At 38.8% G+C, this 15,056-nt stretch overlaps 1 protein-coding gene across 3 annotated transcripts in view; it reads right to left on the reverse strand.

Moving 5' to 3' along the window:
- The window catches only part of ADCY8 (adenylate cyclase 8), a 228,962-nt gene that overhangs the window by 71,438 nt on the left and 142,468 nt on the right, over positions 1 to 15,056 (reverse strand). For all 3 annotated transcript variants that reach the window (XM_082434066.1, XM_082434065.1, XM_082434064.1), the window contains one exon: positions 4,759 to 4,859. In XM_082434066.1, the coding sequence (XP_082290192.1) occupies positions 4,759 to 4,859 (101 nt within the window). The remainder of the gene's footprint in view (positions 1 to 4,758; positions 4,860 to 15,056) is intronic.

Here is a 15,056-nt window from a genome sequence, read left to right on the forward strand (position 1 = left end):
TCCCACAGTCTTCCATCCATTTACTTCACTGTTCAATTATAGCGCACATATACTGTGGTTCAGGTTGTTCACGCATAGCTCCATGAGAAACACCTTTATCAGCTAAAGCACAGTGCTACTGTGCAGTTCTTTTTGCGTTTAGTCCTCAAGAGTCCACACATCTCCAAAGCTACTTAGGAACCACCTTTTCACCCCACCCCCTTTGGGGAGGTTGTTTCACACTTTTAATACAGTTACGTTCTTTTATCGCAGTCTGATTTCATCATGGGTTTCCCTGAACTCCTAAACAATTTTAAAACATTTGTACACATTAAGGTTTTCATTCTTTGTGCTGTAAAGTTCTATGGGATTTTATAAATGCATAGTATCATGTATACACCATTACAGTGTCATCCTGAATAGTTTTACCAGCCTAAAAACATCTCCTGGGCTTCGTCTATGCAATAATACTCTTCTTCCTCACTCCCCAAATAATATCCTCCCTCCCTTTGCATGCTCTCTGATTTTAATTGAGCATTTCATATGATTCCATTTTGTTTCCTTTCTTAGCATATCATTTTTATTTGTTTTAAAATTTTTTTAGTGTTTGCCCTAGAGTTGACAATACGCTTTTGAAATTAATCTAGGTCTACCTTCAAATTATACTGTAGCACTTCATGCATAAAGGGGGTACCTGAAAACAAAGCATCCTCAATTCCTCCCTCACATGCCTTATTGACGCTGCTGTCATTCATTTCACTCATCCATATGTATAACCACTAAATGCATTGTTACTTTAAACAGTTATCTTTTAGATCAATTAAGAATATGAAAGAAACATTTTATTTAACTTCATTATTCCTTCTCTGATGCTCTTCCTTTCTCTGCGTAGAGCAGGTTTCTGACCTACATCATTTTCCTTCTGTTTGAAGAACTATTTTTTTTTAAACATTTCTTACAGGGAAGGTCATCTGGAAATGCCATTTTTATTTGTCTGATAAAGTTTTCATTTCTCTTTTGCTTTTGAAGCATACAGACTTCTAGGTTGGTGGCTCCAGCTCCGTTCTCTTCTTGCTTGCAGAGTTTCTGATGAGAAGCACCGTGTAATTCTTCCTGTTCCTCTGTAGGTAAGTAGTAACCCCCTCCCCACACAGCCCCGCACTGTGTCTTCTGTTAAGACCTTGTCTTTGGTTTTCTGCAATTTGAATATGACATACTTAAGTGTGTTATTTATTTGTTTGGTTATTTATTTATTGTGTTTATCCTGCCTAGTGTTCCCTGAGGTTTCTGGTTCTGTGGTTTGGTGTCTGTCATTAATTTTAGAAAATCTTCAGACATTATTACTTCAAAGATGTTTTCTGCTCAGCTCTCCTTTTATCTCCTTCTGGTATTCCAATTATGCATAAGTTACACCTTTTGGAATTGTCCCAGAGTTCTTGAATGCTTTGATCTTTACTTTTTTTAATTTCATTTTTCTCTTTGCATTTCAATTTGGGAAGTTTCTATTGACCTATATGCAAGCTCACTGATTCTTTCCTTGGCCTTGTTCAGTCTACTGATGTGCCCATCAAAGGCATTTGTTATTTCTATTATGGTGTTTTTGAGTTCTAGCATTTCTTTTTGACTTTTTCTTAGAGTTTCCAACTATTGGGTTGGAATATATTGCCCATCTTTTCTTGCATGGTGTCTACTTTTCCTGTTGGAACACTTGATATGGTAATAACAGTTATTTCAAATTCTCTTTCTGATAATTTCAACAGCTGTGTCATAACTTGAGTCTAGTTCTGATGATTGCTTTGTCTCTTCTTCCCTTTTGACACGACTTGTAATTTTCTGTTGAAAACTGGTTATATTGTATCAGGTGATAGAAACTGAGGTGAATACACCTTTACTGTGAGGATTTATAAATATATTAATCTGGCTAGAGGTTGGGCTATGCTTGGTGTTTGCAGTACCTGTATGTACCAGTGACTCCAGTTCTTCTTGTTTCCTTGTGTTTGAACCGAACTCCCCTAAATACTGAGAAAGAACCTGGGTCTTGCAATTCTTTCAGCCACAGCCCGCAAATAATATACTGGATTGCTGGTGTGGGGAGCAGGTGTGGGGCATGGGGCTTTGCCAATCCTTTAAATCTCCTTTTTGACTTTAAAATATTCTTCCTTTCCACCTTCTATTTCTCTTAAGGCATTATGTGCTATGTTTATGTGCCCTATGTTCCCTCGTATTAAGTCTTCATTTCTGAAATGTATCTTTCTTTTATTTTTATTTCCTTTTTGAACACTCTTCCCAAATTGCTAAGTTTTTTCTAATTCTGATTTAGGCTGTCATTTGATGTCTTAAATCACATTAAGGGTTTCAGTTCTTTTGAAATATTAGGTTAATGTTTTGTTATATGTTGTAGGCATGTCTTTTTGGAGTGCTTTCATTGCCTATCAGGATATTAATCTACTTTTAATTCTTGTTTTTCTTATAATAGCTCATTATGGGATTGTCATCAATACATTTCGTTGCTAATTTTTGTGTAAAATTAACTTGGTTGAACATTTATAAAGAGGTGTTGTTTGGGATAGTTTAAGTTTTAACTCCACAGAGACTTCTTTAGTTGTTTTCACATAGTATTCAAAACATGATGGCTAGATTCCCTTTCCACTTTTACTTGGACCCTCCCTTCTTCATTATAACCCTACTGTGAGTAATTTTGATCCTATTCATACAGTTCCTTCCAGGGCCCTATGCTGGGAGGGAGATTTGACTGGTCAGTTTTGGGAGTTCATAGTGTCTGACAATTCTAGCTGTTTGGACCTTAACTGCAGACCTTTGCGCTCACCTGACGTTGGATTGGGCAAACCCCCTCCCACTTTCAATTGCTTTTGCAATTTGGCCCATGGCACTTCCCAGTGAATATCTGTTGGCGATACTGGGGCTCTTTTCTTCCCAGATATGACAGATGCCTACTTGTTTCTTTCCAATTCCTCCCACACAGATGCTGATATCACATCCAGTCTTGGGGCTCTTGGGAGATTGTCATTCCCATTTTTAAATTTATGGGTTTACCACATCACCTATTTTTGTTGTAAATATGGTCCTTGAGGTTTTTGGTTTTATGCAGTTGCTCAGATATGTGGGAATTCTGAGAAATTCAGAAATGTACTACTTCTACCACCATCTTCCCTGAATCCCTTTTCTCCTTACATCCCTGCCAATCTGGAAAAGGTCAAGCATTGCCATTCCCTGACTGTTAGTTAACCTGAACGTCTTTCCTTCACACAATCATGTTACAACCTTCCTCAAAAACCTTCAGGGTCTCCTTCCAGGTCTCCTTCCTGCTCCCAGATTCAATTCTAAATTCCTTACCAGAGAGCATGTGGACGTTGCACTCCTGCTGGTCATCTCCCTTTTCAGCCATGGCACCCACCACATCCTTGCACAAATGCTTGACCCTTGAGTCTTCCATTTACTCACCGTGCTACAAACACGAGGTCGTTCACACCTCTGTGCTTTTGCCTGCACTGTTTCCTAAGCTGGGAACACTCTTCCACTCTTTCTCCCTCATCCTACTCAGCTCAAAGCATCACCCCTTCTGCCAACTTTCTTTAAACCACCTAGGCAGAATGAATCACTGACGTTGGCACAAAGCAGTTAAGTAATTAAAAGCACAGACTGTCTCTGTGTTCAAATCCCAGCTCAGTCATTATATAGATGGGGATTAGAATGCTGCCTTACTTATTGGTTATTTTTGAGGCTTTATTGAGACAATCTGTGCAAAGGATTTAGCACTTTCCTGGCATATAATAAATGCTCAGTAACTGGAAGCCATTATTAACATCTCTCTCTCTCCCACGAAATTATATCTTAGAAGATGCAGACTTCCTCTTGCAAAATTATACCATCCTCAAGGGCTAGCAAGTTGCTTTGCCTGTATTAGACATTTAACTAATATTTGTTGATGTTATTTTTAACCGCACGAAAGGGAGAAATTCCTGGTTAGTTTAGGGAGAAGGGAATTTATCTGAGAAAAGAGGCAAGGGTTACTTTACAGTGCAGGAGAGAGGAAAACACATGGTCATTGGACTAATCCAGAACTAGATTTAAATGCTGGCTCTGGCACCTACAACCTGTATAATAAAAGTCTGTGTCTAATAGAGTCTTAAGAGTCCAGGCTGTGGAGCTAGACTTCCTGGGTCTGAATCCAGGCTGTAACATTTTTCAGCTGTGAGACCCTGGGCAACTTATTTCATTACTCTGGGCCTCAGTTCTCTCCTCTTTCAAGTGGGGATAATGACAGCACCTACCTCATAGGGTTGCCATGAGAATTAGGTGTGTCACTGTATATAAAGAATTTGGATCAGGGACTGGCCACATATATTTGTTTGTAGTATTATTAGAGTGCCAATTTTGCTGACCCTGGAAGCTATGATCCTGTATCTATGAACAACAAAGAGGTAATTAACAAAGGGACAAGTTAATGGTGATGGAGGGACTTACGCTTACTTTCTACATTCGTGGGTGCAGTGTCAAATAAAAGGGAGGCCTATGTTGATTCTGGTTGTTGTTTTTATTAAGACTGGGAAAAAGCTCTTGCCTTGGTAGAGTCATGAGATTATTATGCAGCGTAAGACAACCAGAACAGACTCTGATACTGTCAAATATTTTGCTATGAATCCTGGATCCCATTATTGTAAATTCTGATCCCTTGAAAAGGTCAGCGGCTAGCTCCAGGTGAGGGCCCATCAGCTCACAAAGACATTTCATCTGGTAACTTAGTCCCTTCATATTTACCTTGAGGAAGGAAGCAAACTTTGTATTGCCGTGATAAATAGAAGAACGATAAACGCACAGACCAAGTTTGATTTGAATACTTCGTCCCTCATTTGAGAATACTGTAATTAAAAAAAAAAAAAAGGAGAATGAATTACTTTGCAGCAGAGTTGGGCACTTGGAAGAGTTAAGTTTTACTAGTGTTTGGAGTTGGGGATAAACATCAAGAAGAGACAAGGCATTTAAATGTATATATTTTTTAAATTAAGAGGCATCCATATCTTAATAAAACCTTCACGGAGCACTATCTCCATCCCTCCCACCAACCTTCCAGTGAGAGCCCAGGGGTGAATACGATTCCCTTCATAGTAAAGGGGAACGTGAGAGGGACTTTGCATAAGCTTATAAACCAGTTCTCCTCCTCCCTCCCAACTAACATCACTTTACCAAAACAGAAGAGCACACATCCATATACACAGCAAATCAAATTCACATTGACATTCTTCATGAGTAAACGTTAAGTCATTTAAGGATCTTGCTCTTGTGGACACAGGGAAATTTTTGACCAGAGAGTCTGCCTCTCTTTTCATAAAAACTACTGAAAAAATAAATTCATGGAATCTTAGAATAGAAAACAGCCAAAGAAATCTCCAGCAAGGGCAGCTGTTTCATTTTGCACAAGAGAAAACAAAACTGATCGACCAATAGGCTTGATTGCCCTTCTGTTGTCTGCTCGAGGTGGCCCCGGGGAATGGTGGTAACTTTATTTTGATTATCCAGCATACTCAGTAATTTCGTTGTCCAGCCTTAAAAGCTTCTGGAAGGTCAGCACTGAATGTGTATATACTTGCCTTAGTCCTGCCTAGTTTCCTGAACCATCTTCTAGTCACTGAGGAATAATTCAATTCCTTCAGAAGAAGAAAGGATTTTTAAAGCTGAAAAAGATCTTAAAATTAACCTAAACCAAGTCCTTCTTTTTACTTCTTTTTACTTTAACTTGCCATAGATCACACAGCACAGAGCATTTTTGGGGGTGAGAACAGAAAGCTAAGCAACGGCTTTGGAACTATATGATCCCTGATTTGGATTTCATGGTTATTTGATAAAGGAAGCCAGTAAACAGAGCTATCCCAACATCTCAGGGTCTATGTCCCTAATACCAAGAGAAGGCTTTGGTCAGGTCAATGAAACAAAATTAGTCCAACTTGTTGATATGGGAGTCATAGTCAATGGTTACATGAGTTTTATTCTCTTGCCTACTTCTTGGTGTGGTCTGGGTTTTAGACTGAACTCACTGATCAATGTCATGGCTGTGATTTGGACAGTGGCAATGACAGGTAGCCGGTGAGATCCATGGGGGAAGCACAGTGCCGCTCAGAAACTGCACATTCATTGCTGTCTTAGGGCAATGCTTTGTCTGCTCCCTGGTGTTGAGGCCTCTGCCTGTTTGCTAACAACCTGCTCCATATCTAGAGGGGAACATGCCCCTGAAGAATCACTGTAGCCATCTTCACTCCTGATAAAGCTACAGAAAATCCATGTTACTGACAGTTTTCAAGAGCCCTACCTAAGAACAGGGCACCATCAGAGAGACACACACATACCAGTTTGAAGATAAATGAAGGAGCCACAAAGCAGTTAATTCAAAGAAAGATAAATGTCTGAATTCCTTCTAACAACCGATTGCACAAGATCTACTTATTCTTTGTTGGCTGTCTGCTTTCAAACCAGCTTGGTTATATAGATTTAATAATGAGATTTTAAGAACAACAATAATAATTTTTCAGGTACCTAATCTCTCTCTTGCTCCTTTTCATCATCTTCATCTTTATCACCCGCCTCATCAACTCCTCATCACTACCATCATCACAGCATCTTGGAGTCATGATGGACCATTACCTATAACATTGCCTTTCCATAACATCCCTGGGGACTACTCAAATGCCTGCTGATTATCATCAGATGACCTTTTCTGCTTTGTTGGTGGCAGCGGGGTTCTTTTCTCCGAGCTGAGGCAGGGCATCCTAGGGTTTCAAACACCCTCAACTTGAATACTCCTAGCGCCTAAGAGCTCATTCCTTTGCAAAAGGATTCCTTTCCATTTGGGGCTCTTTCTCACTGTGGGAAGGTTTTTTTCCTATCAATCCCAAGCCTGAGTCCTGACTCCTTTCCTGAATGTTTTAACTGATGACTTAAAAAAAAGTCACATAATCATCATTTGTCCAGACTAAAGTTGCATCTGGTTTCATGTTGTTCACTTCCTTCAGAAGTCAAGCTGGTTGGTGACAAAATATCTGCTGTACCTCCAGATCTTCCACTAGTCAGTGTTTCACTGTGAGCAAAGCCAATTCCTTTTAACCTCACTTTTCTTATCTATCAAATGGGGGAATGAATACAATTCATAGGTTTTGCAGTGCTCTTCCATTTTACTATATTTTATTATGCTAGAATTTAATAATAAATTCTATTATTTTCAGGTTTGAACTCCAGTGCCTAGCACAGTCACAAAAAGGAATATTTGTGAAGATGAAACCAATCAAATATAAAATACTGGGTTTCATAATGGAGTGTACTTTGGAAATGTAAGGAGACAGAACTATGGAAAGAACGTTCCTAACTGGCTCAGGATGAGATTGAGTGATGATTCATTTCACTTCCTCTTGACTTGTGAAGATCTGATCACTCTGGTTCACAGCTATATTAAGCTACACGTGTTCTCCTTCCTGCCATAGGCAGACTCTTTATCTGGTCCTGTTCTGTCCTCACTTGGCGCCACATATTCTTTTCTACCTTAGTGGTGAGCATGGACTAATCTAGAGCTAGACGACCTGGATGTGAATACCAGCTCCAACACTTACTAGCTATGTACCTTGGACAAATTTACTAAGTTTTCTGTGCCACAGTTGCCTCATCCAGAAAAAGGGGATAATAATAAAAACTATCTCGTATGGGTTGCTGGGAGGATGAAATGAGTTAATATATGCAAAGTGCTTAGAGCAATGCTTATAGCACATGGTAACCTTACATAAGTGTTTACTATAATCAATTAATTATACATATTTTATTGCTATACTTGTTACCTTTCTGAAGCCTGCTTTTCAACCACAGTGCTGCTTTCTAGAATGCTGTCTTCTATTTCTCTGTACAAAATTATACCTTGTACTCAGTAGGGTCCCCCAAAATCTTGCTGACTGATTGGTCCATCAAATTAGAAAAGATTCTTCAAAGGGGAATTATAATCTCGTATGCAGTCTTTTGTTTTAGGAAAAGACTTTGCCCTTATTCCTTCCCTTTCTTCCTAAAAGGTCCTCCATCAGTGGGTGGAATTCTCCCTTCTCCAGGGACCTTTAGGAAAGCTGTCCTTGGAAATGACCACTGGGCCCTTATAATTCATTGAGTCCTTAGTCTGTAAGAGGACTTGGCAACTGTGTATGTTACAAATGAGGAACTTGAGAATCAGATAGGGGAAAGAGCTGGTCAAAGTCCATTAGGTGGTTGGTGGCAAAGTTCAGACAATAAGCCACATCTCCTGGCTCCTAGGTCAGTGTCTTTGGGCAGGAAATGCCTGAAGACAGTAATTGAGCTAACTATAAATGGGATTAATACCAATTAAAGAGACCGTGCCACTTGGAACAAATTACAAATGCTTCCTTTGAGAGCTTAGATTAGAATTTTGATTATAGTCAGCCCTCTGTATCCAGGGGATCCACATCAGATTCAACCAACCACAAATCAAAAATATTCGTGAAAAAAACTCCAGAAAGTTCCCCAAATCAAAACTTGAACTTGCCACTCACCGGCACCTATTTGCATAGTACTTACACTGCATTTGCAACTATTAACATAGCATTTATATTGTACTAGGTATTACAAGTAAGTTAGAGATTATTTGAAGTATATGAGAGGATGTGTGTAGATTATATGCAAATACTATGCCATTGTATATAAGGGATTTGAGTGTCTGCGGATTTTGGTATCTACGAGGGGGGAGTCCTGGAATCAAGGTCTTGCTGATACAGAGGAACAACTGTATTATTACTTTTCAATCTGTAAGGCTTTGGTTGATTCAGGAAATGGTCAAAATCTAGTGTAACAAATTGAGTAATAATGAGTAATATCTAGTGCAAGGTAAGCAATATGCTACATGCTTTATGTGGATGATCTCACTTAATTATCATAACAGCACTTTAAAGAAGATCCCATTTATCATATCGCCATTTTGCAGATAATGAATCTGAAGATTAGAATAACTGAGAAACTCAAGTAGGACCTCACGGATTGTAAGGAGGGAATCCAGAGAGTGCAAGGTCTCATTGGCTGCACTATCTGCTGCCACTTTGCTATTTTCAAGGTAAAATCATCTCCACAAGGTGCATGATCATGTGTCTTGCTATATTTCAGTGATGTGGTTTACAGTACAAAGAAAGAAAATGGGTTAAAAATTTGAGTCTATGTCAATCTTCATTAGAATGAAGGTGAAACATGATCTGGGCAAAGAATGGACCTCATAAACAGCCCACAAATTAGTTTAATAAATTGGCACTGCTGCATTTTCACGACTAATGAATGGCTCCTCAGCACAAAGCAATGCAATGTAAAGAACCCTTTTCTTAAGGCCTAGAGGAGTGAACAAATAACAGGGAAGAAAATAAAAGATACAGTGGATTTTATTAAATGCAACAGAATAAGAGGGACCACCGTCTTCAAATAATTAAAAAATTGTTTTCAAAATGAATATTCCTACTTGATTTGATCAGGTTGAGACTTGGGTTCCCTTCTAAGGGAGTGGAGCAGGAAGAACTTGTGTTCCATTTTGTTCATGTCTGTGGATGTCGGCCCTGCATGCTCTTGAAAGGCATATTCATAAATGAACTCAGAGCCATGAGATCTGTGGGTTCCTAGATCTGTCAAAAGGAAGCCTGGAACCCCAAGTGTGATCACACAAGGTAAAGCCCATTCTAGATTGTTCATCCACAGAGGTGTGACCAGGGAAGCTAGCTTGCAGAGGTGATGGACAGAGCTTCTAATTTGCTATGTTTCTTTGCCTGAGGCATGCCCGGATAATCTTCCTAGGTGGGTTGGGGGAAATCACCCCGCTCCTCCTCTTCGACTATGAGCTAAAAGGTACTGACTAAATTCTTACATCCCTACCAGATGTAGAGGATGCTTCTAACCATAGCAATAATCTAGTTAATTGTCCAAACTACAATGATTCTGGTCTTTGTTTCAAGTGTGTATGTGGATTGAAAAATTTTATAGGTGGAATGGATTTTATCTGTCACCTTGGTCCAGCTCTTTTTAATGCTGATTTCACTCACTAAAACCTCTCAGAAATGAGCCATTAACTCCTGCCTGAGTGTGATGGGGGAAATCAGCCCCTCACTTGAGAGCCCATTCCACCTTTGGATAAATCTAATTTGAAAAAAGATAATTTTCTAGCACATCTCTCATTAATATAAATTAATATGTTTGTTAAAGAAGAATCTCAACTGGGACAATCTGCTCATTTTGCATGAGTGAACGAAGGAATGTAACGTCTTTTCTGTTGAATTCATGCATTATGGAGAATGGCACTGGCTAGAGCTCCCTTAAATTACACCATTTGGGTGAAAAGCAATTGCAATAAAAAAGCTAGGAACTAATTTTCAATAATTTCATATTTTGAAATAGAATATATTCCCTATCCTGGTGTCTAGCGTCTAACCAAATCATTTTCAAGAACAATTCTACAAGTGACAGGTGTATATGAGGAATGTCTCACTGGTGTATGTCTTCCCAAGTAAGTTGACCTTTGAACAAAGTAGATTTCCTCATATTTAGTAAAACAAGGTCATGCTAGCATGTATTTAAGATGGACAGCTTCAGAAGAATGAGGCTGGAAGGATGCCATCCCAGAGATGACAGAAGACTCAATGATAATATGTTATATAAATATTTTTGATAATGACAATATATGGTCTTCCTTGGTAGGGGGATGGATTGTCATAGGAGAATTCCCAAGCAGAACTTCATAAAGTTTCCAACCCACCATTCTCCCAGCTCCTCCCAAATCTCCCATCCTTGGGAGAAAAGACTCATCCTTTCTTGACTGGCCCAGTCCCCCAACAGTGAGAGTGATAACTGTTCCTTTATTCCTTGCCTAGAAGCCCCTGGTTATAGGTGATGGTGATATCCACACACGAAACACTAGGATTACTTTAAGGGTTGAGCTGATGACCTTTAGGTTGAAATCATCATAATTCTATCACTCTACACTACATTATTATAGGTGAAATTGGTATTCCTGACTCTGAAAATGCTGGCTTTGTGGGACTGGAGCTAGCTAATTGGTCTGATAAAAAGATACAAGTGAAATGGCCCTTGATATCATTTGACTACCTAGAGGGTGTAGAAATAGCAGGAATTTTACAAGGTAATATCAAGAATGTAAAGGAGTCTCACTTAGCTACTGTTTGAATAGGGATGGATTTTTTTTTTCCGCCCTAAGTCTCTTTGAAGTCTGTCCTTCTTACCTGAAGGAGGTGGCCTAAATATTCTTATTATTCTGAGCCTTATTAGAGAAGTAAAACTCAAGAGTAACCTGAGCCTACAACAGAATAACTCCTTCAAAAGAATTTTTAAAAATAAGGTCATGAAAATGATCAGGAAGAGTCTAATTCAGATAAATGAGAGCAAACACCAAAGACCACTTGGTTCGATGTTCCACGTTCCTCTCCTCTGCATCTAAATAAGAAATGGCGTGTTTCAACAAATTCTGAACATCTCCGAAAACAGACAAAAGCATTTTTCTCATTACCTAATTCCAGAATCCAACATCTTAATCCATCAGATTATTCATTCATTTGCCTAGCCTTCTTTGCTTTGCTGAAATTCCTCCTTAATTATTTCAGTCTACTCACTGTAACTCCAACAGGAGTTTATGGGAAGAAGAAACATTTCAAAGTCTGTGATACGTTTTTCCTCAAATCTCTTAAGCCTCCACTTAGCTTTGACTTTCTTTATTAAAGATAGAGAAAACTGAGTGAAATTCTGAACAGAGATAAGAACCACTTGTACTCAGCCAAAGGATTATCTAAAGGTTTCCTTGTGTGACAAATCCTTGTTTTTATGTGGTTACTGATGGAACAAAAGTAATATTAAATGAATGTTTTGAAAATTTTCAGCACTGAACTTGGTTCATAGCAAGCACTATCAATGGCCTATAGGTGTGTACTTGCTTAGGACACACCTTTATGTATTTATATAAATCTGTATTTATGAAAGTCATGACCCTGGTACCCTGCGATACAAACACGTTAAGACTGCTCTCACCCCCCCCACCCTTTTTAATGAAGTAGTTTCTCTAAAGAAGCTCTAGAAGTGTAAGATTTATTTTAAGTGAGGGTGTAGCCTCACCCAGAATTGGATTGGCACAGAATTCATCAGGAGGAAAGGGAAAACAATAAGTATTGCATTTATTCAAACATCTATTATATGAGTATTATGTCGTCTAATTTTCAGAACAATCCAATGAGGGGCAGGTAGTATGATCATTGTCATCTCACTGAGATCAAACACCTTGTCCTGCATCACCCAGCCAGTATCTAGCAGGAATTGGGTTCAAGTCATGTCTACTCAGTCATCAAGTATATGTTCTTTCCTCTGTCTTTTAGCAAAGACCAAACACCTGTGAAATAAATGAAGCTTTTTCATGTGTGCCAGGGTGTCCATCTGAGTGATGGAAAGCTACCAACTTGTCAGTATCCAATAATGATCGGTAAATTAATCCATTGCACCCACATCTATTTCCAAAGTGGGATTTGAACCAAGGTCTCTTTGACCCCCGAGCCTGACCTCCTGGGAGCACTGGGAGGCTTATGGAGACATTCCTTCTAGGCCTGTCTGAGGCCATGTTGGCCTTGAGTATGGACTCGGAAACTTCTGATGTGACCTGGTCTCTGAAGGCATGAAGCAAGTGACTAGCCCAAGTCCTAATGTGCCACCAAGGACAGAGAAAGGTGGCTGATGACGCAGGACACCGGAATCCCAGAAGGGTTTTCTCAAAATGTAGGTCCCTTGCAAAATCAGAAACCTGGGGGCAGAGTGATGGGCAGGTACCTGCATTTTAAACAAGAGCCCCAGGTGATCCTCCAGTTTGAAAACTATTATCCTAGGACAAAGAGGCTTTTTATTGCTAAATTTGTAACATTGACAAAGGAGGCCTTGATTTCTCAAAGAAAAAAAATTCAGAATTTAACAGAAAGATATCAGCATTGAAAGAAAGAAGGAAATCTAATCGTCATTGATATGGTTTGATTTTAACACTTATCCCACTAGAATACCCACATCAAAACATAAATTTTGAAGCATTTATTAAACATCTTAATCTTCAGTCAAGATGAGGAAGTTGCCTCATTCTGAGATGGTCACACTGTTTTTGTAACACTAAGCTGAGTGAGGTCACTCCAAGTAAGTGTTTTTATGTTATTAAGCTCTCTTAAGGCACTGAAAGTTTTGGGTTGGTTTCTCTGGCCTGGAAACATTCATAAATAATTACAATTAATTGCCTTCCCCATCCTAAGCTTCATTCAGAGTCTTGTCCTAGAAGAGAAATAAGGGCCAGAGGCTGAGAAATATCACCTTCTTGTTAAGTGTTCTGGGGTTAAGTTCTTCACTATATAAAGAATACACACAAATCAATAAGACAGAGGTGAGCATCACAATAAAAGATGACAATTAAGACAAAAGTTTAAGTCACACAGTTAAGATAAATGGACAGATTGCACAATTAAGACAAGTGTGCAAATCACAAAAGAAGAAATATAAAGACCAAAACATAAAAAACATACAGAAAGACCTTCAACCTCAATAATAATTTTTTTTTTAAATGGCAGGAAGATGCTGCTTGTATCTTATCAAGTTGGCAAGTTTTAAAAAGTATAGGCATAATTTTTGAGCATGATTTCAGAATGCACATCAAGTATTTTAAAATGTGCATTCTCATACCCATTCTTACGATTTTATCCTAAGAAAATAATTAAACATGGATGTATGATTTAACTATGACAATAGTCATTGCAACGCAATTTATAATTTATAATAGTGAAAAACTGAGAGGAAAAAAAAGCCCAAAATGGTTAAAACATGCACTGGATTAGTATGCAGTTACAAAAATTATTTTGTAACTAAACATTTAATAATGTGGGGAAAAGCCCAAGAAAAAATGCTTAACACTTTGTTACAAGGCACGACGTACAAAACAGTCCTGTTTTAATAGAAAAATTGCATAGATAAGCATAAAGAATCATACTCATGAAAGACTAGCATGACAGATGCCAAAATGTTAACAGTGGTTATCCAGGGTTGTAAGATTACAAGAGATGTCATTTTCTTCTTCTTGCCTTATATGCTTGGTATAAGCTTTTGCCAGTGAAAATGAATTAATTTTTTTTAGGAACAAAAAGAATCATATATAATAAAGGAAAAAATTCCAATATGATTGACAGTATTTGACAAACATGTCATGTTTCCTACATCTCTTTACCATAGTTCTAATTTTTGTTTGCCCCTGAGATCTGTCAGCTCCCTTAGAAAATTTTAGCTGGAAACTAAAGAAGGGCAGAGGATTCTTCTGTGAAATCTGGGAGGAAGTGGAGGGGACCTTTGAGGATGGGATTAGGGCCCCTCCCCGATCCTGGGGTCTTCCCAGAGACCTCATGTGGTTGCAGGGAAGTGAAGATGTTGAGAACCACTAATTCTAACCTGGCCAAGGTCTAACCCTTGGGTCACGTGACTTGTCACCCGTGTGATTTTTGAGTGAACGGAGGTGCTATTTATAATTACACTGAGAAAATGGATGTAAACCAGGCAAACTAGCACATGTGTTCATCATGACCCTAGGGAATTCACAACCTCATAGCACTGACTGCCGAAAGCTATTATTAGGAGCTGTCCAACTATCTCATTTCACAGAAGAGAAAACCCTGGAACACAGAAGGAAAATGTGCTGCTCAAACTTGGCTAAGACAAATGAGTCATGAGCACACTTTCCTGAAGCTTAACTCTAAGGATTCCTCTGTGTGTATGTGTGTGAACCACCATGAAATGACACGGCAGGGAGTGAGCAGAACCTGACAATCGTCTCTCCGGAAACTCCACTGCCAAGAGTCAGACCAAAACCAACCCATGTCTTTTGGTTCTTAGAATTCACAAAAAATATCCTGAGACCAGCTGCGAGGTAATCTCCTCAAAGATTCTCCTTGACCTGTCTTCATTCATTCAACAAGTATTTATGCAACACCAGGAGACATATAAAAGTCCCATTTCTCATAACACTTGCT

Source organism: Balaenoptera physalus (genome assembly GCF_965194825.1).
Source record: "Balaenoptera physalus genome assembly, chromosome: 17".
Classification (NCBI taxonomy): Eukaryota; Metazoa; Chordata; class Mammalia; order Artiodactyla; family Balaenopteridae; genus Balaenoptera; species Balaenoptera physalus.